Below are 24,297 nucleotides of genomic sequence, written 5' to 3'. Positions count from 1 at the left end.
ACCAATCACAGAGACCGAGACGCTGACCACGGGCAGCGCTGGCAAAGACCGGGTCAACAGCTAATGGATCAGAACCAAAGGGTCCGTTTATAAATGTTTATATATTATAAATGGCCTTTCAGGTGTGAAAGGTAATACTCTTTCACACCTGAAGTTTGTTTCATTTTCAGCTGGGTAGTAGTTACACTCAGTTACATTCACTTTTTTCCTTTTCTACGCTGTACTTTTTACTTTTACTGGAGCAATTTTATTGTGAAGTATTTCTACTCTTACTTGAGTAAAATTTCTGGATTTTCGACCCACTGAATGAAAAACAAACATGTTTTAACAAACAAATAACACCTACACTTTTTTATTGAAAGAAACGGGTTTGGAAAAAAAAATGTTTTTGACCGATTTTGTTAATTTTTTGTTACTGATATGAATCATTGTCATTTCCATCCTTAAAAGCCCAAATTTCCACTAAATTTCTCATTTTGTTCCATCTGATGGTATATATTTTTAAACATTAAATGACTGATAATTTGACCAGTTCCTCAGTACTTGAGTCGACTTTTTACCAAATACTTTTTTACTGTTACAAGTATTGGATACTCTACCCTCCTCTGGTGAGGAGCCATATTGATAATGCATGACACTTTAACACCTGACCATATTATTAATGGAGGCCTCAAGTTCCCACCCTCAAAATGAACAAATTCAAACTTTTTAAGATCTTACTGATTATGGTCATTTAAAAAGCTTTCCTTATATTTTCTGAATATTGCAGATGTTTCTATTTTGTTGGAAAGAGTTTTTCCCCTCCCGGTCAGCAGGGGGTGCTGCATCAAAATCTACTGAAGGAAAAGGCACGATAACGTCTGAAGAAGACACTGACCACAGCTTCCTTCCTGCTTCACAAATCGTAAATAAAATGGAGTAAGATCAGAGTTTTTTTCTTTGTCTTTGGTAAAAAATGAAAAAATAAAAATAAAACATAAGGCATTTATTGCTTTAGCACGAGATTCTTGTGTTTGTTTGGTTGTGTTATTGAAACTGAACTAAAAATTTGATTCATTACAAAACCTGAATGGGGTTCCCAATTTAACTTGGTGAAACCAAAGGTGCAAACTCCTCCTTTAGTTCTGAAACAGGCCCATAAACCAGTCAGAAAAGGACAGGAATGGAGGACAAAACGAGACCCAAATCAAGACATTCCACACTAGAACCTAGCCTCTTGCCTGGACCCTTTAGATTAGGCTTTCTCCTCTCCAAAAAGGGTCAAAGTTCAGGGGCCAAACTTCCTTAAAGAGAAACACAGGGTTAAGAAGATGGGGGTTGGTGGCAATGAAAAAAATGAAGCTCCCACGTGGGACAGCCAATAATGGTTTCTGTGAGCGTCCTGAGAAACAGGCAGTGGATTTGTTTGTTTTAACTTTCCCTATGCGAGGCTCCCGGGACCGTGGTTGGTTGGACGGTTGGTCTGCTGGTCATTTCAGTTCACCAGCGGCTCCCCCAGCCCCCAACCTCAGGAAAAAAACCAACTCTGGCACGAGCACACAGAGTGTGTGCCGCAGAAATGTACACACAGACATGCAGCCACAACAGAGCAGCCAGGCAGAAGTAAGGGGATTTCCTGCATGTGAGAGGAAAACTACTGGCCTCTTCGCCCCGCAGCTGTATCACATAACCCCCAAATCTCTGGCTGTCGGGGGCCGGCAGGCAGCGGATGGTATGACGGTGTGTTGGGGACATTATAGAGAGAAAAAAGGAATTATATTTCAATCAAAAACCTCAGAAAATTTGAGATTAATCTCAGAAATTTTACAGAAAAAAGCAAGGAAATTTGTGAGCTCCAAAAAATTCAGAAATTTTGAAATTAAACTTAGAAATTTTGTAGAAAACTTTGAAATTTTTTAAGTCCTAAGGTAAAATACTTTTCCAAAAGTCAAACATGTTTGAAGATTTTCAAGTTTTTTCTAGAAGATTTTTATAGATTTTCTTTTTTTCACTGTTCTTCACTTTTGGAACTCAGAAATTTCCACGTTTTCTTTTTCTAGAATATTTCTGAGAGTAATCTCAAAATTTAGGAGTTAATTTTTCAAGTTTTGGAGCAAAAAAAAAAAAAATAATTTGTCACAATTTTTGAAACTCATTTATCTAGAAAATTTCTGAGGTTGATCTAAAAACTTCTGAGTATATTTTACAGAAATTTACTCTCTTCCTCGCCTATTTATGTACATTGGTCCTAGTTCACCATCATAAGACAAAGAAAAACTTAATATCTTTGTCGGAAGCAGATAACGTCTCACTGAAACTGTCAAGACAATTTAAGTAAACATACAGACAGAAAAGCCAGTTTTGTGGATTAACACAAAACAAGCAAAATGAAATTTTATTTTTGGTGGTCTGACATCTGGAGTGTCAAAGCAGGAGATTTATCTTTGCTGTTAAATAAAACAAACTGAAATGTGCCTTGAGACGACATTCCTTGTGAATTTAGTGCATTACAAGTAAAGCAAACTGAAACTGACTGAATACAGGAACACATGAAATAAAAACTTCAGGTAGTCTCCAAAGCTCAGGAAGTTTTATCAGGAATAGGTTTCTGACTTTATGTCTTTATTTTAATGTTTTGTTTTCTACATTTGTACAGCAAGAAAACTTAGGAGGATTCAAGGAGACCTAAAGATGCATAAGAAAGTCCCAGATTGTTTTTGTTTTTTTTAAATAAAGAAACTTTAATTATTCTGTCTTTTGGCTTTCCTACTAAAATCAAAAGTAGATCAAGTTTTTGGTTTTCTAGGGAGAAAAAAAAATCATGTTCTGAACTGTACGGTCAAGCTGAAAAGATGAAGGAAAAGGAGAAAAACGGGATTCTGGGACATTCCGGGCCAGATCCCAGGAGTCCTGCGGTATGAAAATGACACAGCTGTCCCCACTTTGACAGGGAGACAGAACCGGAGCGGACAGCACAATGAGCCGGTTTGTCTTCCGCTTATTGGACCTACCGTCTCCTGTCTCAGAGAAAAAAAATCGCTGCTCAGATGATTTATCGCAGCACGTGTTTCCTTTAAACGCTCGCTTTCTCTTTGTGTTTGTGTGTTTAACGTGTAAACACTCCTATAGATCTGACCGACTGACCCCGATCTACAGAGAACACACAAAACTCTGAACACGTGTGCATCACTTCACACACACACGCGACCCTCTGTGATGCAGTCACTACAGACAAATGAGGAATTTCTATCGGCAGCGCAGATGCTATGGTCAAATATCTTTTTGTTCTGGGGGAAAAAAACTCATTTTGGTTTAATGCAGCTTACAGGTAACAAATTATGCTTATTTGAACAGGTTAGCATAAGTCAAGACAAGTTTATTGCGCAAAAATGTTCTTAGATCTTAATGTTTACATGTGGGAATGGCTGCAAACAGATGCACAATTATGCAACCATACATCTTTGAAAAGCAAAAGTAGAGCCTCCTGCATAGTCAACAAGAATGCAGGAAGTGGTTTCTGGACGATAAATCAGCAACAAAAACACTTGTCTACCATCGTACAGAGCTTACAGCAGTAAAACCAAGTGCCCTAAAAGCAACAGAAATAAAATCTTACCAAGTATTTTTGTTTAGTTTCTATTGCAAATAACATAGTTCTTCTGGGGTTGCTAGCTAACTGCTTAGCGCTCTGCTGGGGTTGCTAGCTAACTGCTTAGCGCTCTGCTGGGGTTGCTAGCTAACTGCTTAGCACTCTGCTGGGGATGCTAGCTAACTGCTTAGCGCTCTGCTGGGGTTGCTAGCTAACTTCTTAGCGCTCTGCTGGGGTTGCTAGCTAACTGCTTAGCGCTCTGCTGGGGTTGCTAGCTAACTGCTTAGCGCTCTGCTGGGGTTGCTAGCTAACTGCTTAGCGCTCTGCTGGGGTTGCTAGCTGACTGCTTAGCGCTCTGCTGGGGTTGCTAGCTAACTTAGCGCTCTGCTGGGGTTGCTAAGAAACGGCACACTGCTTGGTAATTTATGACGTTACATTCTGGAAGTTTTTTTGAAACAGCTCATTTTCCAGACACCAAAAAACATTAACCTCTTACCAAAAACAACCGGGCTGTTATTTATTTGTTTGTTTGTTTGGTTTTAAGGACTCTGGTTTATTAGAAGCCAAATGGCAGAACAAAAATGTTGGAAAAAGTGATCTTTTTCTCTGGAAAAGTCCAGAGACTTTAAAGGCAACAAATGATAATCCTCTTTAGAAGAACAGAAACATATTTGGGACTTTCAGCTACTAGAGAACCACTTGCTGTATTTTTCCTCCACGTTTCCCATATAAAAAAATGTATTTATAGACAAAACGAGAAGGTCTGCAGTCCGTCTCAAGACACGAAGCAGACTAAAACTTGGATCCGAATTAAACTTCAAGGTTGCACTAAAAAGTTTAGTTAATAGACGTTTGAAGGATTCAGACTCTCCCTGTGCTAATGGACCAACAAAGCTCTCACAATAGACGGATTCTCCTTTTGCTCCACTTTGTCCATCTACGGTTTCGTCCAGTGGTCTCGGTCAGATTCCAGACTGGACCAGAACCGTGGGGCTGAGATTCTGAACCGCTTTGCTTTCCTTCAGAAACTCGAAGCTCGGTGGCTTTAGAGCACTGACCGCCTTCAGGGGCAAATTTAAAAATAAAAAAGTGTCTGATTTACAACTGATCCGTCAGTAGAATCACTCAGTGTGTTTTTTGCATCTCTATAGTGAGGCTGTTTTGTTTACAGCTAATAAAAACTCCGGGTGGTGATCTGCAGGTATGGTAGGGCTTTGTCTCAGTTTGTATCTACCTGCTTGCAAACAATCCTTTGTATTTATCCTGTTTATGATATAAGCCCCAGTTAGAAGATGAGAAATTATAGCATGAAAGGAGTTAAAATGTTAAATGATGCATTTTTACAGTGTATTTGAAAGATATAGAAGATTGGAGTCACTGGAAAACAAAAACAAAAATTAAGATTTTTCTCAATTTTGACTTTTTTCTTAAAATTTTGAGATTAATATCAGAAAAATGAGAATAAAAAAACATCAAAATTCATAAATCAGACTATTTTCTCAGAATTCTTATTATTTTTTTTCCCAGAATTCTGATGAAAGTCATAATTCTGTAAGAAGAAAATAGTCCGAATTTTATTTCTACATTTTCTGTGCCCTCCTCTGTAGGAAAACCAGATTATACCAGATGGGATATCTGTGTGGGCGCTTCAAAACATACTCAACCTTTAGAGCCACACAGCGGGCTCCATAGTTTTTCTAGCCAGCAGGGCTTCAATCCAAACATCACGCACTGGAACAATGTGAAACTGCTCATGTTTTCAAAGAAAAAAATGATTATTTTGTACAGTGATCTATATCTGAAGTTTGTGAGTCAAGATATATATTTATATGAGAGAAATATGTTCCATAGAAAGGTAGCTGAACTTGGACCTAAGGTGAGAAACTTCAGGTGGATCTGGGGAACAATTAATGCTTTATAAGAAATCAGCTGAGGTGGATTGGAGGCAACACAAGGAGAGCTTTGGTAGATTTTGTCTTGCAGGTTTGCAAGTGGTGCGAAAGAGGATTAGAGCCACTGAAAAACAAAACTAAACTCGGCTGACTACGGCTTTTTGGGCAGATTTCTGACTTTAGATCTCAGAAAATTAACTGACAATTTTCCAGTTAAAGTTATAATTGTGAAATGTAATTTAAGTCATAACTCTGATATTAAAGTAAAAATTGTGTGGAAGAATGTCAAATTCTGAGAACAATTTCCAAAATCTGAGATTAAATCCAAAACTGAGAAAAATTATGAATTGATATTTTTTAATGTCATAATTCAGAGAAAAATGTCAAAATTCTGAGAAAAAGTCAGAATTATCAGAAGTCTGAGAGAAAAGTGAAAATTCTGAGATAATTAAATATTCTGAGAAAAAAAATCCACAATTTGAGAGTAAAATATAAATATGAAGAGACTAAAAACAAAAGATCTGCAGCATTAAAAGCAGAAAAATTCTGGTGGGAGAAAAAAATGTATTTTACAATAATAATAATTATCACTCTGGAAATAACCACAACATTACGTTAATGGGGAAGGGGAGAAACGGCCTGCTGGAGAGTAAAACGCCTGCAGCTGCAGGTGTTGGAGAAGCAAAAAGTTGATAAGGTTAAAACATTTTGTCTTTTTCCTCGAGGCCAACAGGAAAACTGCTCAAGTCCAGACATGACAGAGAAACGATCGGGGGTTCAAGCATCTGTCCGTCTGATTTAAATAACCTCTGCACTGTAAAAACACTAAATTGGTCTGTTCGTATAGTGAAAATATTACTTGAAATGAAACAAACTAACTTACAAATAACTTTTTTATCAAGATACAGCAAAAGTTCCAGTTCCACTAGCAGATTATTTCACTTTTAACACAGGCAAAATGTTACAGGTAAAATAAATACTGGTCCTTATTTTGCTTGATATTAAGAATTTATTGATATAAAACAATTGTCTTATTTCTACAATAATTTTCTCTAATAACTACTTGTTTATTACTTGGTAAGATTTAGTTTTTGCAGTGTGTTCAGCAGTCATGCTCTACTTCGCACAATAATGCATCATCAACATGTTTTGGTGCAGACAAACAATTAGAGGATGAATCACAGATGAATTATCATAACTAGAGAGGATTTCAGCAGGAGCAGGCGAAGCAGAGAAGACACATCAGCTGTCAAAACATTACAAAATGATTCACTGCAAAGAAAATGGATTTTATCACCCTGGAAAGTATAGCAGTGTTGCACAAACTGGGTGGTGTAATACAGTGTGTCACATTGCTCCGAGGTACAACTCAAACAAAGCCTGCAGTTTCCTCTCCCTATTACTAGTGGAATAATAAATCATGAGTCTTTCTATGCAGTGTAAAGGACTTAAGAGATTAGTTGTTGAGAGATTTAGTGGGAAGCATTTGTTTTATTTGCTTAGTGAGTCTGAAAAGGCGAAGAAATGCAAAGATGTCCACAAAAGCATGAAGTTTACAATGCAAAGGTAACGACGGCGGCAGAAGGGATCAGGCTTTAACGAGCGCTGATGAAGGAGTCTGTTGGTGCATTAGACTGAGTTTACTTTACGATGCATCACACAATGCCTAAAAAACAAAAACACTGCACAGGCCAGCAAAAACTAATCCTACAGCAGGCTGTTCCTCAGTGAAAAAAATCACTTTGGCTTGTTATGGATCACAAATTCATTTATCAGAATCAATGCAGCGGATTTTCCATATAGGGAAATTTTTTCAAAGGATATAAAATGCTTTAGGGCAAATAAAAATGAATTATTTAAACTAAAAAAAAAATAAATCTAAATACATCTTTTTCTTTCTCCTTCCCATGAACGACCCCTTCCTGGAAGCTGCAGCCTTTCACAAATAAAGCTTCTCACACGAAAGCTCTTAACCCGACACTTCTCTTGTTTACTTTCTTTTGACTTTTTAAACAAATGAACATTTATTTCCTCGTGTGCAACAGACAAATGATACTCAACAGCTGCATTTCCATTACAAATGTGCAAAAACCTTGTGAATATCCCGCTAGAATGTAGAAAGAAAAAAACACAACTTCACAGTTGTAATGTTTCCATTACGAAAGGAAAGCGATAAAAATCACGTAAGTTTGTTCATGCAGTAAAAAGCACAACATACCCAACATACCATCATCCTATCGTCTTCTTTGTCGTTTCCGCAAGTAGCAACATCCTGTTGTTGATCACATGACTTGTGTGATGCGAAAAAAAAAACTTTCTATTGAAAAGCGTGATTTTTTTTAATTGCTGTGTTTCCATTAAGCAAATGTATTTTCATAATTCCAATTTGCAAAATGTAAACACAGCTATTAGTAAGAAAAAAAAACAAAAGAGAAAAAGATGGGGGTGGGTGCTTTGTGCTCTCACAGCAGTTTCAGACAACAAAGACCTCTTCTTCTTTGTCTTCTTTAACAAAGAGGATTCAAACCAGAGGACAGACCATAATAGATTGCTTCCTCTTTTCTCAGCCACAGAGATTAATGACAGGATAAGAAAGCTCTCTTACACATAAGTACAGTTTCTATTCTCTATTGTCTATTGTACATTAACGGTCTGCTGTTTCATGACTCAGCTTTGGTTCCACTTAATACTTCAGGTACATTAAATATGTTAGTCATTTTGCACAGCTGCTGAGCAACACGTCATGTTTCTCCCCCGTCTGCTCATTAGTCTAGGTCTGGTTTGATCGGAAAACATTCGGCGTGAAAGCTTTAAAGGTTTTCCTAAATGTGAACCTCAGCCCTTTGAAGCCTGTGACCTGAGAGTTCAGGGGTCATGGCGTTTTTACCCCAGCGTCACGTGAGCGCCCGACACCTCCCGCCCTTCAGCCGCCTGCTTCTCCTGAACACTTGGCTGCTTCGCAATCCAGAGAATACAGAAGGAAACGCATAGGTCAGAGAAATCACAACAGATCGCACAGATGCCTGGACTTTTGTGTGAAGCTCGTAAATTAAAGTCCTGAACATGAACACTGCTGCATCTACCTGCATCATTAACTCGCTTTTCATCAAATAAATTAGCCTCATCTTTTACAAGAGGAAACCAGTGACCCTTCTTAACCCAGCAGCTCCAGGACTTTCCTCCAGTGTGCCAATGCATTTTATACAATCGTTCCCAAATTATGAAAGAGGATTAGGGCCACTGTAAAAAATTTAAAAACCTTTTCTCCTCGAAATCTGACCTTAAACTTATGAGATTAAAGTCAAAATTCGGACTATAAAGTCAGAATCCTGTGGAAAAAAAGTCAGAATTTTGCGAGTAAAATCATAATTTTGAGGAAAAAAATCGGAATTCTGAAGAAAACGTCAAACTTCCAAGAAAAAAAGTTCAAATTTTCAGAGTAAAACCGGTATTCTGAGGGAAAAAAAATCTGAATTCTGAGTAAAACTGCTGGAATTCTGTGCAGAAAAGACTTTCAAGGAAAAAAAGTTACAATTCTGACATTAAAGTCACAGATATGATTATAAAGTCGGAATTTTGAGAGTAAAAGCAGAATTCTGAGAAAATGAAAGTTCAAATTCTTGAAAGAAAAGTTAATTTCCAAAGGAAAAAGTTGAATTCTGAAGGGGGGGGGGAATTGAAATTTGAGAGTAAAAGCTAATTTTGAGAAACAAAATTCAGAATTCTGAAATTGAAGTCAAAATTCTGAGATTAAAGTCATTCGTCTGGGAGTAAAACCAGATTTTTTCAGGAAAAGTCCAAATTCTGAGAAAAGGGTTGGATCTCATGTGGCCTTAATCCTCATCCGAACCAAACCTCCTGATTAATCCCATTAATTTTAAAGAGGTGAGATTAATCAGACAGTCCTGGAGCGGTGAGTGGAGACTCACCTCTCCTTTTTCCACTCTTTTCTCCAAATATAGAATTAAGCCGCAACATGATCATGATGGAAAAATGTGAAGCTTCAGGAGAGAAGCAAATTTGCAGTGTCGGCCGATTATAAACCTCGCAGAGAAACATAAAATAAAATATGAGAAGTCCCCCAACTTTTATCATTTAGCTGCTTTTCATGTTCTACTTATCACACTCTTTAATCAAAAACAAGCAAGAAAGAAGAACCAAGAGATGAGAGGAGAGATGCATGAAAAGAGGGAGGAAATGGGAGATGAAAGTCAAGGGAGGACAGTGAGAGAGAGCGGGAGCACTGCAAAAAACCAAATCTTACCACATAGTTTGGGCTACTTTTTAGTGTGCCATTGTGGATTAAAAAAAGTAAATATTTCTTGAAAACGTCTGAGAGTAATCTCAAAAAATCTGAGGTTTTTCTCACAATCTTATGACTTTTGGAGCAGAGAAAGTGCCAAGGTTTTTCTCTAAAGTATCTTAGAGTTTTTCAAACTTTTCTAGCTATGAGGATGTTTTTTCTTGAAAATTTCTGAGTGTAATCTCAACATTTCTGAGTTTTTTTTTAAATTTTTTTTTGCTTATTTATGACTTTCTGAGTTAAAAGAATTTTTCTTTTTTCAAGAAAATTTCAGACATAAATACAAACTTTCTGCATTTTTGGCTGGAATTTACTCCCTTTTTTCTTTCTACAGTCGCCGAAATACGCTGTTGTAAGATTCAGATTATAGATGCAAATAAACTTTAAAACTAATCTAGTCATAAGCAGAAATTAATCACATTTTTTTCCTTCCTGTTAGGAGCTGGTGATAGCTGGATAAAAAATGCACAAACCAATCACTCTGCGTCTGTTTTCATCCACAGCAGGCCTTTGTCTCGCTTAATTTACCCCTTATTCATTTAGAGCCGTCTCCATCCATTCTGCCGTCCATCTTCGCATCATTTTATTCCCTCCCCCATCGCCCGTCTTTCTTTCAACCCCCTCATCTTTCTTCGGCTACATGGTGGGGCGCAGCTCAGCCTTTATTCGCTTCTGTCTGACAACCGGCCAATTCCTTCCCCGACTGTCTGAGGACAAAGGCGGCAGCAAAATCACAAACAAAACTGTCACAGATCGAGCAGAACTGTCCGTCTTCTCTCTGTGTGACATCCAACACGAACTAACATCTCAAACGATGAATACAGCCTTAAAGTGAGACATAAAATTCAGATCCAGAAAGATATTTTTAAGCTAAATGATCTTATTGAGAAGTTTTTCTGCCTCAGGTTCTGAAAGGTTCTGAAACTGGGTCATATTAACCAGGTGCTGCCTCACATATCGTGTTTCAATGTTTGACATTTTTCTTTCTCCGTATGTCACACACAAGTTTCATAAATATGCAAATATCACTTCTATCTACACTTTCAGAACAAATATCTACTGTTTTTAAAGGATAAGAGAGAAACAACTGACTATAAACTACAGGTGAACCAATACATTGACCCAGATTTCCTTAATTTTGGGAAATCTGAATCTTTGTCAACATTTCGCTAATGTCAAAAAAACACAACTTCGCAATTGCGATGTTTCCATTGAATCAGGAGATGCAATTAAAATCACATGTGAATAAGTGTCTTCATGCAATAAGTCACTAAAACACATGCTGGCATCATTCTCCAACCACTTCCTGTCATCTTCTTTGTTGTTTCCTTCAGTAGTAACATCCAGTTGTTAATCAGCTGAAGTGATGTGAAATAAGCGTTTTCATTGCAGTTTTGCAAAATAAGCCAATTTCAATGCAACTAAAACCTTTCAGATTATCTGAAACTGATTTATTGCCATTAAGTAAATTTATTTTCAAAATTGTGCTTTTATAAGGTCAATGGAATCATACCTATTGTTGCTGCACTTGGCAACTTTTCAGACAAAAAAAAGTGCATCAGCCAGAATCAGATGATTATGAAAACCAATTGTCCAGAAAATGCGATCGGTGCACCGCTAATATATATAATATAACCACTGAGATTCCAACACGCAAGAGACGTCACTATTTTTACAATTCACATGTGGAATAATTACTGTCAAATGGATCCTGTGAGATGGATTAATAATAATAAATGAGAAAAGAAAATCAAAGAAGACTTTTCCCATGAATAAAATATCATCAGCAAACAGTGTGATTTTGTTTAAAACTCTTTTTTTTAATTGGGCTCAGCCAGATTTAGCAGCAAAATTTAAGTTAAAAATTAAAGAACATGCATAAGTAAAATAATAAAACCAAAAAGCCCAGATCTGCTTAAATGCCACTTGTAAGTTAGTTTTGTCTCATTACTGGTGTCCTGATATATTTGCAGTAGAAACTACACTTAAAAACTTGATAATATTTTGTGTTTTTTCAGAGCGAAAGAAGAAAAGTACCCACCTGTCGGCGTCTCCCTGTCCTGACGACGCGTTCCGATGGAGCGTCTCTCGAACTGCAGCCATGCTGTCAGGCAGTCGGTTCAGGCGGCGAGTGTAGAGACCCAAACCGCCATCAGTCATATAGCTGCAAAAAATAAAATAAAATACAATTTTAGGCACCAGCATGCAGGGTTGGAAAAATGCAGCACAACACTTCCTGTTTTTCATTCAGTGGATAGAAAATCCTGAAATACTTCATAACAAAATTACTAAAGTAAAAGTATAAAGTGAAAACTAGTCCAAAAAGCACATCTTAAATGTAAGTAGTTATTATCCAACTCTGTTGAAAAGAAGAGGCTGCACAATAGACAAAAGATGAGTCTGTTCTTTATTTTACCAGAACAGAAATTTATTACAAAAACCAGTTCCTGCCTGTCAAATGCTGACGAATAGAAGAACTAAAGATAAGATCTGATATAAATATAGCGACTACTTATCTACAAAAGGAGACTAAGTGGTGATTAAGTTCATTTCGCAACAGAGAGAAACTTGATTTATATGTTGGGAAACTGAAAAGTGACAGGAAAAAAGACAGGCAAACATATTTACATGAAAGTGATTCGTTTGTGTTCGTTTCAAGTGAATAATTTCCTAATTACTATTATTTCTAGTGCTATAACTGAAATAATCTGCCAAGGACATTACTAATGTTGAGTTTTATCTGTGCATCTTTGTTTAGTTTGTTTTACTCATGAACCACTTTGTGATTTCTATCTGTGAAAGGTGCTATATAAATAAAATGTACTTATTTAATAGTAAGAAATCTGTAAAAAGTGCAAATGATCCATTACAGGATATCCTTAAGTATATAATCTGCCTTTTGTACATATGAGAAACACAAAGTTTTGACACTAAGAGAATAAAATAATGTATGCAACCTTGTTTTAAATTAAAAAACAAATGCAGTTAAAGCAGGACTTTGTCCAGACACAGGATCCAGTCGATAGGGGGTCGAAATCAATCATCACACTGCAAAGTCACCTTGGAGATGACCAACCAGAGACAAACACAAGCTCAAACATCACTCTTTCACACTAATAACCCCGCTCCTATCCACTCGCCTCAGTAGAAACGTGTCCAAACATGACATTTTATTGTTTTCTGGGGTGAAAAAATCACATTTTCCATGTTTTTGTACTTCCATTTGGGTTTCTATTGTTTTTAAAAACAGACCAAGCTCTTTAAAAAAAAAAGCACAAACAGCTGTTTTTTGGCAATACATTCATGTTTTTTTGGTGTCTGGAAAATTAGCAGTTTTGAAAACTCCAGAATGTTGAGTCACATTCAGTAGAAGGAGGGGGGGGGTGGGGGGGAGTGGTCCACCGTTACCTAGCAACCCCGGCTTGGCACCGTCACCTAGCAACCCAAGTAGGGTTGCTAAGGTTGGTACAGAAATAACATTTTGCACAATTTTATTCTGTTGCTTATAAAAACAGACCAAGCACTTAAAAAAACCCACCGCAATGTTTTCTGGCAATAAGTTCTTGCTTTTTGGTTTCAAAACCTTCTGACTGTCAAGTCACATTTGACAGGCGCTGCGCCGTAACCCAGCGACGCAAGCTGAGCTCCAGCTTGTGGTGAGTTGGTTTTACAGCTGTATGCACTGTACAATGGCTGCTGGAAAAGACAAGTGTTCATTTGTTGACTTACCATTTAGAAACCAGTTGCTTCATTATGGTTGGTTGTTCAGGAGGCTCTACCGATGCTTTTCAAAATGCGCAGTTGTATAATTGTATGTCTTTTTGCAGATATTTTCACGTGTGAATGTAAATGTTGAGTTGGGGAGCGTGGTTAGCAGCAGATAATTTGGATTTAAAATGGCAGGATTCCCTAAAACTGACTAAAATCTCAAAGTCTTAGAATCATTTTGTGCAAACAATGTAATTAGCATGTTTTGTATTGTCCATAAACATATCCTATCCATTCAAGTTAAAATAATAGGTCACCTTTAAAATTAAGAGACATCTTTTCCTGAAGTTTTATACAAATAAAATCATGTTACAAACCTACCTGTCAGCCTCAAACATGTCAGCCAAAAGCAAAATCAAACACGTCCAGGTGCTTCTAGCTAGCTGATTAAAATCTCAAAAGAAAAGCGTCCGTTGAACCGTCAGGTCTGCACCGAACACAAAGATCAACAACACCAGCAGGTGAGAGCGAGTTTCATCATGGTGAAATGAAGCCGACCAACTTGTGTGAGCTCAGGGTTGGTATGAGGCGGCTCTCCTCTGCTCCACATGCTGATTTTCCTCCCCTGATAGGAGGTTGGGTCTGGCAGAGGAGAAGGGAGGGAGGAAGTGGAGGATCAGACAGTTTCCCCCCCCGAAGCGTTAGAGAGCCAGAGCTGGTTCTCCGTTCATCTCTGAGGGACAGAGAACCAAAACACCCAGGGGCTATGGACTGAAGAAAACCACTGCACTGCAAAAACACAAATATAAGTGTCAAGTGAAATCTCTTGGCATGCTTGATAAAAGATCAGAAAGATACAGGAGCTTGTTTCGAGTCATAATTTTACCATGTTATAAATAAATACATTATACAGTGACCTCCTAGTACAGTACAATCTGAGTTAATCTTTTAATGAATGGCTCTCCAGTGTTGGAAAGAGAAGCAATTCATTTCTCCACAGGGTTGATTTTCAAGGTGGGCTAAACTCCCTGCAGATTTTACAACAGTTGAGAGTTTCCTGCCCTGTTTGAAATGCTATAAAAAGTTCTGCCATGGTGGCAGGAGTGCAAAGACATAAAGTTTTACCAAGTATTTCTAGTACAAATGTTTTAGTACACTTTAAACAACTTTTCAATAAGACTTAGGAGTACATTTCCCCCCATTTTAGTCAATTACAGTCTTTTTTCAAATGTTCCTAAGATATCTGTGCTTAAAACTAGACAGAGTTGTTGGTAAATTTTGTATTTCGCAGTGTTATTGTGCATTTTTGTACCCCACACTGGAAAAACAGAAGTATTTTAGGTCTAGTTTGTAGCACACTTGAAATAAGACAAAACTAACTTGTATGTAACTTAAGATATGTACATGTTTTAAGTCAATAATCATTTAATATTGATGAAAAAGTTGCTAAATATAAATAATAAGTTAGTTTTTTTCAAGTGTACTAAGATATTCACACAAGAAAGTAGAAGAAACACTTGGTGATATTTTGTGTTTTTGCAGTGCAGTTAAAACCCAGCTCCTCCTCTGTGGGTAAACGTCCCAGCACCGGTGTGGAAGAACCAGTTACGTCTGTACTAGATGCCGACGCGCTCTCAGTGGAGGGAACCGCAAAATGTCCCGCGGACGAGGAGGAAAGTGGGAGGTCATCATCAGTCTGTTTTAAATGGTTAACCCACAGGGTGACTCCACCCACACACACACACGCACGCACGCACGCACGCACACACACACACACACGCACGGAACAACAAAGAGCCTCATATAGGCTCTGTTTAAATAAAAGCTGTTTTCCCCGCCATCCATCACTCCTTCCTAAAGCTTTATAAAAATACATCACTCTCACCTACAGAACGTTAACTAACGTAGAGGAAACATCAGCGGAAAGTCATTTGTCAAACAGTCCAGACATCAACAAGATCTGGATCCTAACAACAGAGGATTTGTGGATTTTCTTTGATTTATGATGTCAAGTGTATGAAAAATGAGAAATGGTTTCAAAACAGAGAAACAGGATTTCAAAGGGACTTGAAAGTAGAAAACGGGAATTATTACAATCATTTAAAGATCATTTAATCATGGCATTGCAAAAACACAAAATCTGAAGTTTTTATGGCTTAGTTCTCAGTGCAAATACTTAGTACACAGTAAATTTCGCAGTGTTAAATATGCTGTGTTAAAATTGATTAACTCTTTCAGAGCTAATACAACAACAGACTGAGTATAATGCCACCTAGTGTTGGTGTAAATTTCCAGAGTGTATTCAATTTGACTCTGACAAGCTCCGCCCACCTCCTCCTCTCAAACCAACAAGTCTAACCGTTGTGTGGACGCCATTTTTCTCCTGCTTGAACGACTGCGGTAAGTTTGAATTGTTTTATAAGAATATTTTATTTGTTTCCCGGTATATGAGTGGGCTAGATATCTAAATACTGAGTTTTATACGGCTAACCTGACCGAGTGAATGCCTAGCTTAAAATGCCCGCCTAAAATCCATGTCCAAGCCATATAGCATAGATATTTGTTTTATTTATCATTTATTTAGTTATTTTTTGCAATGCAACATAAATTAACCGTAAGCGATGCTAATAGTCCAGTTTCATAGTTGACACTGAATTTGGCGCGAGTGATTTTTTTTTCCGTGCCCAGCATCATAGCTCTACTGTAAACCTTGCATGACTCCGCCATTAACCGTTGCTAGTGCTAACAGAAGAAGCGAGGCAGTTGAATTAACTGTTCTAGTTACTGAAGGAAAGGGCATTTATTAATTGTCTAACTTGGATAAGAGTGCAAAGAAGTCAAATTAATTTGCGCCCAAGCCATTATTGTGTAAACTTTAATCATTGTTTTCTATGAAAACGATGTGATGTGAGCTGTATTGGTTTGTGAAGCAGTTGGCACGTTTCATAAACTGAAAGAATTCCAGTACTAAAGATGAATGACTGAGGAATTATGTGCTGCAGGAACCATGTTGATTAAAACAAGACTTGGCGAGCTGCAAAAATTTGTCCGACTAACGGAGCCGAATCTGAAGGAGTTTTTGACAGCAGGTAAGACACTGGGAGCTTTACACAGGAAGCTCTGAGGCGCTTGTAATGTTACTTGACATTGTTTATTCAAAAGTAATGTTCCAGAATTTATGTGCACATGTGAGTATTAGAGCAAACATAACCTCATAATTGTTGTTTAGACAAGCATTTGTCTTTTTCTCTGGCATTTGCAAAATTTGGCGTGCCAGCTGTAACAGAGGGCGTGAAGGTTGTTGACAGTTCAGGGACTGAGTTGGATGAAGATGTTGTTAAGGATCTCTCTGCTAACCTTCAAATATGAAACTGGTTTGTTATATTTGTAATTCATTTTAATATTTAATAAGCTTGCTATTTCATTGTGATTACTGTTTTTTGTCTTTCATCTGCTTCTCTTATGGTTAGAATTTGGAATCTCAGCCAAGCTCATTCTTGTTTTTGTAAGTTGAAAGATTTTCTTATATTTACTAGCATCATCCGAAGAAGGATCTTGTCAACAAGGGCTTGGAGGACCAGCTGCTAGACGAGACACCAAGTTTGTTCCAGAGACTGTCCTGAGTGAAGAAGAGTGCAAGGAAGCCATCGCACTGATTAAGCATTCAGCTGATGAGGACACAATCAAGAAGAAGATGAAGCTCACATTTGACTTCCGGCGCAACATGGTCCTTGACCCCCAACGGTCAAGCAACATACTCTCTGTCTTTCCACGTTTCAAAGATGTCAAAGGCTTGGTAATTATTTATTTTGATAATTTTACACTCATGAAAATAGTGTATTTTTGTGACAAGTCAAAATGAATACAGTTAAAGTGGCTGGGAAATGTTTTAAGCTTTTTACTATCTACATCCTAGGTGGAGCAGGATTTTGTCCTGATGTTTGGAGAAGATGTGTCTGGCAAGTTTCTGGAAAAATGGACGACCACGTTCAAGAGAAAGATCATCCAACAATGCAGGAAGCTTCCAACCACCAGTGACCTTGAAGAACTTCTCCTGGCAGCTGATACTCCTGAGGATAGCACTGAAGTGGATGATGACATGAGTAAGAATGACTTTCAACAATATGTAGAATTCAATTATTGTGTGAGCTTCACTTAGTGATGTACACATAATTTAAATTGTGTAGTCACTAGGTTTTGATGGTCAATTCAACATCAAATATTTCTTATCACAGGTTGGGACAGTGACCTCTCATCGATTTTGCTGCTGCTACACCTGATTCCCCCCTCTGCCTTGGGTCGTAAGAGACCAGGGAAGGTATCTGCCTCCCAAGCAGAGAAGCGTCTTGTGGTCTTCAAGAAGGTTTGTATTTGTTGCAAATTTTATTTTATGTTATACTCGAGGTTGTTTCACTGGGAGAATTTCAGTTTTACGGTGATATCACATAGTTAAATGCTGTTTTTCCATATATCTGTTTTTTGTGGAACATTGCAGCTTTGTAATTATATTGTTCTTTTCTTTTTTCCCCCACAGACAGGAACCAACATCCAAGAACATCTTGATGCCATCACGACGAGCACACAACCCTATCTCCTTGCTGTGGGACGGAGGAAGAAAGTAGCCCACCAGTTCTTCATCATCCTTGACAAGAATGCCATTGCTTGCAGGTCAACATCCTCTCTTGGTGCTTTTGATGAACTGTTTAAGGCACATTACGTGTTTGCCACAACATACGTGTTCATGGTTACTTGGATGGAAAAACTCTTTGCCTTAAATGTACTCTGTCAACTTCGAGCCGTCAATGGGATGTACGCCATGTGATGTTACTGTGACAAAAGTTAACAGTGGATATTAAAATCTGCTTTAATTCAATAAATAAGTTAAATGCATTTCTGTGGTAATGTGATTTTTATTCAGTTGTACATTTCACTCTACAAAACTGTAAAAATAGCACTTCATATTTATCTGTGCAGAGTTGTTTTTTCACAGCTAAAGAGTAAATTATCTACACAGTGGAGTGTCAGTTTAACAGTCATAGGAGTTATATGAGCCTCCAGTGTAAACTCTCAATAACTCGATGCAGTGTTAAATAACATGAGAACCAGAGTAGTTTTTTCATCATTATGGAGTAACTTATTAACTCTGATTAGAATCAGATTTACTCTTATCAGAGTTATTTGACTAGGAGTGTTAAGTTTTATTAACACTGCACAGTGTTAGCCAGTGTAAAATTTTTACTCGATTTAGAGTTAAATTTAACTCTGAAAATGTAACACTGTTGAAAGAGTAACATTAACACCAATTCCGATAGGGAACATATAGACTCGGAAACAGTGTTAAATTCAACTCTATAGGTGTTGCTTTAACACTGCCAAATTTACTGTGTACACTTGAAAAAAAGTCTAAACTAACTTACAAGTAACTTTCCAAGACATAGGAGTCAATAATTGATTAAATCTGATTAAACAGATTCTGGCAGATTCTTTCACTTATAACATGGAAAAAATGTTGTGGTAAAACCAGAATTGCTTGGTAAAATTTTGTTTTTGCAGTGCGGACAGTAATTCTGCATTTCTGCTTCAGTTTTTTGTCTTTTCACTTCAAAAACACAAAGTCTTTCCAAGTTAGGTCAGGTTTGTAGTTAAAATATCTTTATACACTGGAAATAAGAACAAAACGATTGTTTCAAGTGAATCATTTCTTGATATTGTTAAAAAGTAATAGATTTATTTTTTTACCTGCAGTAAGACATTTTCCCTTAATTAAAGTGAAACAAGCTGCCTTTGGAATTGGCACTTTTTAATCGATATTGAGGAATTAATATTAAAACAAGCACCTTTATTTTGCTGAAAGTTACTTGTAAGTTAGTTTTGTTTAATTTCAAGTGTATTAAGATATTAGCTCTACAAACTAGAACAAAAATACTTGGTAACATTTTGCATTTTTGCAGTAAAGAACAAAGTATGAAAACATCCTTCCAGAACAACTTTGACCAACAATCCAGAAATCATTTGGTGATGAAAAATATTTTGTTTTGAGCAAAAACTGCGTTGTGAACTAATGCAGATCCAAATACTGAAAACGAATAAAAATTAGTGACCATTTGCCTCGAACGATTTTATCTAGTCGGTTTACAACTAGATAAAATCAACAAGTTTACTGTAAATATTGATACAGCAATATTTAACAGGAAATATTTCACCAGGAAATGTGAATCAGACATAAAATTGAAGCATTAGCTTCCGGTGCCTCTGCTTTAGGCTCCTTTTGGAAATCAGGTCAAACTCATGCAGATGTTTTCCAAACTTCATCTGAATCTTTCAGTCTGAAGCCAACTTGGCGCCTTTACCTCTTCATCTGACAACAACGATGACAGCAGAGCTTTGGATAAGTGTAACAGCCAAAATATGCAAAGAGCATGTTATAACATAGACAGTGGGTTTGTGAAAGAAACATAAACAGTGGATCTGATGATCAGCATTAATGCCTCTGATGGTACATCCTGCATGTTGGCTTTGAATCATTGTAGATAAATGTTGTTATAAAGCTGCACACACAATAATGCAAAGCATTTTTGGTCTATTTTTAGTGCAAAATATCTTATAACACTTAAAATAAAAAAATTTAAAACAACTAACTTACAAGTAACTTTTTAACTAAATATAAAAGCCTGTTTTGAGTCAATATGTCCTTTATATGTATTTTTAGAAGTTCAGTCATTAAGGAACACTACTGCCCTCTTCTGGTTTGTTATAAAACTGTATATGAACCATTAAAACACCAACATTTGAACTTGTATATAAAATATATATTCAATTAGCCGTCGTAACCTTTAAAAGTGATCTGTTATAATTCCCTGAACAGGTTAGGATAGTTTTATGGTCTACTGAAAACATTTTCATTACATTTTTTGGCATAAAATTATTCTCAGATAATGACATTTCAGTCTGATCTGTTCTGCCTTTTTTCAGTTCCCTTCAGATTCAACAGTCACTTTAAATAGATCCAAAAAGATGAGCAATTATACAACCTTTGAAAAGCAGAAGCGGAGCCTCCAGTACAACCAACAAGAAAGCAGCAAGCGGTTCCTGGATGAAAAGTCAACAAAAAAAAAACTGCTCGTCTGTTTTTTTTGGCCATTGTACATCAAATACAGTGGTAAAACCAACTGACCAAACATGTTGGAGCTCAGTATGTGTTGTTAGGTAAGCGACTGTGTTTTCGGGATTGCTAGGTAACAGGCAGAACCTGCTGATTTGTAACATTTTGTTCTGTTTTGTTATTTGAAGGCTTGGGCTGATTTTAAAAGTAGTAGAAACGCAAACGGAAGTACAAAAACAGTGAAAGTAAAATCTGCTGCCTCCACCCACTTACCCACTGGTGACATCGTCAGTGCGCATGACGTTCTTGCTCAGCACATCTCCGTCGCTCATGTAGCCGGTGACCTCCACGGCGGGGCCGTCCAGCTCCATTTCGTCTCCAGCTCTGTCCCCCAGCTCCACGCTGCACAGAGCGCCGCCCCTGCCGGCCAGCTGCCTCCGCAGGTGCCCAGGGTACAGGTAGCGCCCGCCTCGCCCGCCGTAGCCGTTCCCAACAGAAGGGGCGTCGCCCGCCTGCAGACGAGGGCTGGACTGCCCCAGTCGCCACGGTGACAGCGACGAGCGGGCGGAGGTAAGGCTGAGGATGCTTCGACCGCTCCCGCCGCCGCTACTGCTGTTGCCGGACAATCCGCCGCCGCCGGCACTGCTGATGTCTGTCGTAACGCTGCCGTCAAAGGTGGTTTCCAGAGTACTGAGGAAAAAAATGTAATTTAAAAAACAAACAATCAAGCAAAGAGTAATCAGATAAATGAAAGTACAAAATGGGAATTTTATTAACAGAACCGCAACAAAAAAACAGGCAGAAGATTGAAAATAGGGCTGAAAAACCCTGTCAGATTTTGGTATCGTATTGGAAAGTAGTGGATCGGTGCATCCGGACTATTATCACCATCATTTTTTTGAAAAAGATTATTAAAATAAAATTTAGTTGATGCCTCTATGTTCAGATGAGAAAGTAAGTGCAGTCAGTTGCGGTTTAATATTTAACCATCAGTATTTTTTGTTATTATTTACCTGTGAGTGACCTGAGTTCCCCGCAGACTAGACATGGTCTCTTCTAAATTTTGCCGTAGGTCTGCAATGTTTTTGACGGTCCGCAGCCGTCTGGTCTCTGGGTCTTCACCTGAACAAAATATTGTTTTAAAAAAGTAATAAAACTGAGATTTAAAATGTAAACTGTGGACAGAAGCAGGCACTGCCTACCTGAAAGGTCTTCGATGGAGGTCTGGCTGGTCTTTGTGCAGGAAACGTCTCCGCCTCTTTCCACTGAGCCGCTCTCCGAGTTCACCGTTCCCTCGCCATCTGTTTGTGTTCTGCCAGAAAACAAATTGTGCGACTGATTAAAGTGAGGGAATCATTTTGATTGTGAATTATGGCGTACTTAGGGGGAACCTGATATTCAGAAAATTGTCACGAAGGAGGGATAAACCTGATTAGACTTTAAATCTGCTGCATTTCAAGTCTTGTGACTGCGGCGTGAAGCGAATGCCTGCTAAAGCCTCAGAGTTCAGTGACGTTTTGTCTCTGAAGGATAAATCAATACAACGCTGCGGCTGAACACTGTGACGTTTGAATGTCTCGCTCATGTGCTGCCTTTGCTCTTTGCCCGACTCCAGACTCGCTGACTAACTCAGCTGAGCCTTTAGAGTCTGAGGAGAAATAACGTCTGAATTTTAACGACTCACTATCCACAAAAAATGTTTTAGCAATAAAAATAACACTTACTTGGTTTATTTTCAGTGAAACTTTCTGCATTTTTGTAGGATTATGGTTTATGGGAGGCAAAGTCGACATAACACAAACAGTAAATACATATTTGACAAGCAAACAAAAGGAAATTAGCTTTTTGTGTTACGCAATGTTTTCTAATTGTGTTCATTCTGTAATTTTGTCATGTTACAACCAAAAGAATCGATATGTTTTGCTGGATTTCAAGGTATTTCAATGAGATTCCAAAAAACCTGAGAAATAAGCAAGAATTTTGAAAAAAGGTCAGAAGTGTAAGAATAAAAATCAGAATCATGAGTTTAAGGAACAGATTAAAAGTAAAAATTATGAGAAAACATTTTAAATTTTGTCCTTAAAAGTCTGAATTCTGAGATTAAAGTCAGAACTCTTGCAACGATTCATGCAGCTCCTCCTCCAAAACCAAACCTTTGTGCTGTTCACAAATATTTAAGCTCCCAGGATAATCCGGCCTCCTACCTGTACATGAAAGGTGCGACAGTAGCCGTGTTGGGGTGGCTGTGCAGTTGCTGCGTCTGAGGTAGCTGCACGCTGACAGTGTTGCTGGCCGTGCTCTGCGTAGTGCCTAAACCCGCCACCGGGGCGGCGCCGGGCTTCCCTTCAGTGGAGGCCAAGCTGGAGGTAGAGCTGGAGTGTGCCTGCTGTCCCTGGGTCCAGAGTCCCGCGGTGCATGCGAGCCCGCCTCCGCCAGCCGCATGCTCCGAGGCCTCTCCGCCGCTTCCTTTGCTGAAGAAGCTTTGCCCCCAGCTCCCGGGGCTTTGCCTCCTGGCTTTGGTATTCCGCTTTGTGCTGGGGTGGAACTCTCCTTTTTGGCTACTTTTCCACCCTTGGGAATGAAACTAGCAATTTTGGACGTCTTTTTGTTGGACGCCTCCACATCCGGAGGAATTGGCGTTACTTCCTCCTTAAGCTCCTCCCCCCTTAGCTCCGTTCTGTCAGAGCCGCGTTTGCCCAGCTCCTTCCCTTTCTCCTTCTCCTTCCCTTTCTCCTTGTCCAGGCCTTTCACTGAACCCTTCTTGGCAGTCAAAGCTCTGCTGAAAGTGCGTTGGGCAATGCCCTTCAGAGCAATTTTGGGGCTGCTGGCGGTTGTTGAAGCTGTCGTCCCGTTCATCCCTGGTCGCAGGTTGCCGTCTTCTTCCTCTAAAGGGTCAGTGTTGGAGCCGGTTTCCAATCTCTCCAGAGGTGTCCGGACTGGGGCGGCACTGTCCGGTTGGGGCATTGCCGCTTTAGATCCTGATTTGCTGTTGAACAGCTTAAGTTTCTCAAGCATCGACTTCTGGGTGGCAGCTTTGGGAGGAGCTTCAACCTTGGTTGATGCGTCCTTCTCTGGCTTGTTGGACTGCATTACAGATGCCGGGTTGCAAGTGGACGATGGCGGCTGGGCGTTGGTGTGCTTGGCGCTCGCTGACTTGCTCCTCCAGGGTTTGCTGCTGCTGTTGGGTTGGGGAATGGCGGTAGACGGGGAGGCCGAGGAGGAAGATGGAGGAACCAGGTGGGAGGTAGCAGATAGGACGCTGGTGGAGGAGCCGATGGTCACTGCAGACGACGAAGCATGTTCAGTCATCACAGAGAGCTGTGAGGTCATGCCGTCCAAGGAATCTGCACCAAACAACAGACATTTTACCAAACAATGAAGAACTTATTTAAAGGGACTCAGTGTTTCAGCAGTTTTGCAGTTTTTCAGAAGTTTGTTCCAGATTTGTGGTGCATAGAAGCTGAATGCTGCTTCTCCATGTTCTGGGGATGCAGAGCTGAACCAGAACCAGAAGACCTGAGAGGTCTGGAAGGTTAATACAACTACATATTTGTTAAAACTGTCACCATGTTGTGACAGTTTGGCACAAGACAGATAATTTGTGGAAAAAGAAAAAAAAAATCGAGCTCTTCTGTCTTCTTCTTCCAGTGCTGACTAGAAACAACCAATCAGAGCCAGGAGGCGGGACTTAGCGCTGTGATCACTACACAGCTATCATAGCATG

General features: G+C 38.8%; 2 protein-coding genes across 4 annotated transcripts in view; one reads left to right on the top strand and one right to left on the bottom strand.

Annotated features, from left to right (window-relative positions):
- LOC129357339 (neuron navigator 2-like) overlaps nucleotides 1–24,297 on the bottom strand; it is a gene marked incomplete at its 3' end in the record, with an annotated part of 99,947 nt that overhangs the window by 23,292 nt on the left and 52,358 nt on the right. The window contains 6 exon segments of the mRNA XM_055026639.1: nucleotides 11,805–11,927; nucleotides 20,847–21,263; nucleotides 21,587–21,695; nucleotides 21,776–21,885; nucleotides 22,778–23,009; nucleotides 23,012–23,917. Coding sequence (XP_054882614.1) covers nucleotides 11,805–11,927; nucleotides 20,847–21,263; nucleotides 21,587–21,695; nucleotides 21,776–21,885; nucleotides 22,778–23,009; nucleotides 23,012–23,917 — 1,897 coding nt within the window.
- LOC129357340 (uncharacterized) lies at nucleotides 15,711–18,328 on the top strand. Of its 3 annotated transcripts, XM_055026641.1 has the most exons (6): nucleotides 15,711–15,871; nucleotides 16,474–16,560; nucleotides 17,008–17,267; nucleotides 17,388–17,574; nucleotides 17,707–17,834; nucleotides 18,006–18,328. In XM_055026641.1, the coding sequence occupies exons 2-6, from the start codon at nucleotides 16,479–16,481 to the stop codon at nucleotides 18,291–18,293; spliced, it is 945 nt and encodes a 314-aa protein (XP_054882616.1). In that variant the 5' UTR covers nucleotides 15,711–15,871; nucleotides 16,474–16,478; the 3' UTR covers nucleotides 18,294–18,328. The 3 variants fall into 3 exon arrangements, with proteins under 3 accessions (XP_054882616.1, XP_054882615.1, XP_054882617.1); XM_055026640.1 differs by lacking the exon at nucleotides 15,711–15,871 and having other exon boundaries at nucleotides 15,895–16,560; XM_055026642.1 differs by lacking the exons at nucleotides 15,711–15,871; nucleotides 16,474–16,560 and adding an exon at nucleotides 16,788–16,845.

The sequence above is a fragment of the Poeciliopsis prolifica genome, unplaced genomic scaffold, assembly GCF_027474105.1.
Source record: "Poeciliopsis prolifica strain line A6 unplaced genomic scaffold, Auburn_PproV2 SCAFFOLD240, whole genome shotgun sequence".
Classification (NCBI taxonomy): domain Eukaryota; kingdom Metazoa; phylum Chordata; class Actinopteri; order Cyprinodontiformes; family Poeciliidae; genus Poeciliopsis; species Poeciliopsis prolifica.
This window is presented reverse-complemented; position numbering and strand designations above follow the sequence as displayed.

What these genes read in the sequence shown, in the direction of transcription:
- LOC129357340 (XM_055026640.1), top strand. Translation starts at nt 16,449, where the DNA reads ATGACTGAGGAATTATGTGCTGCAGGAACCATGTTGATTAAAACAAGA. An exon ending in GAAGGAGTTTTTGACAGCAG is followed by an intron (nt 16,561 to 17,007) that starts GTAAGACACTGG and finishes TATATTTACTAG; the next exon opens with CATCATCCGAAGAAGGATCT. An exon ending in TGAAGTGGATGATGACATGA is followed by an intron (nt 17,575 to 17,706) that starts GTAAGAATGACT and finishes TTCTTATCACAG; the next exon opens with GTTGGGACAGTGACCTCTCA.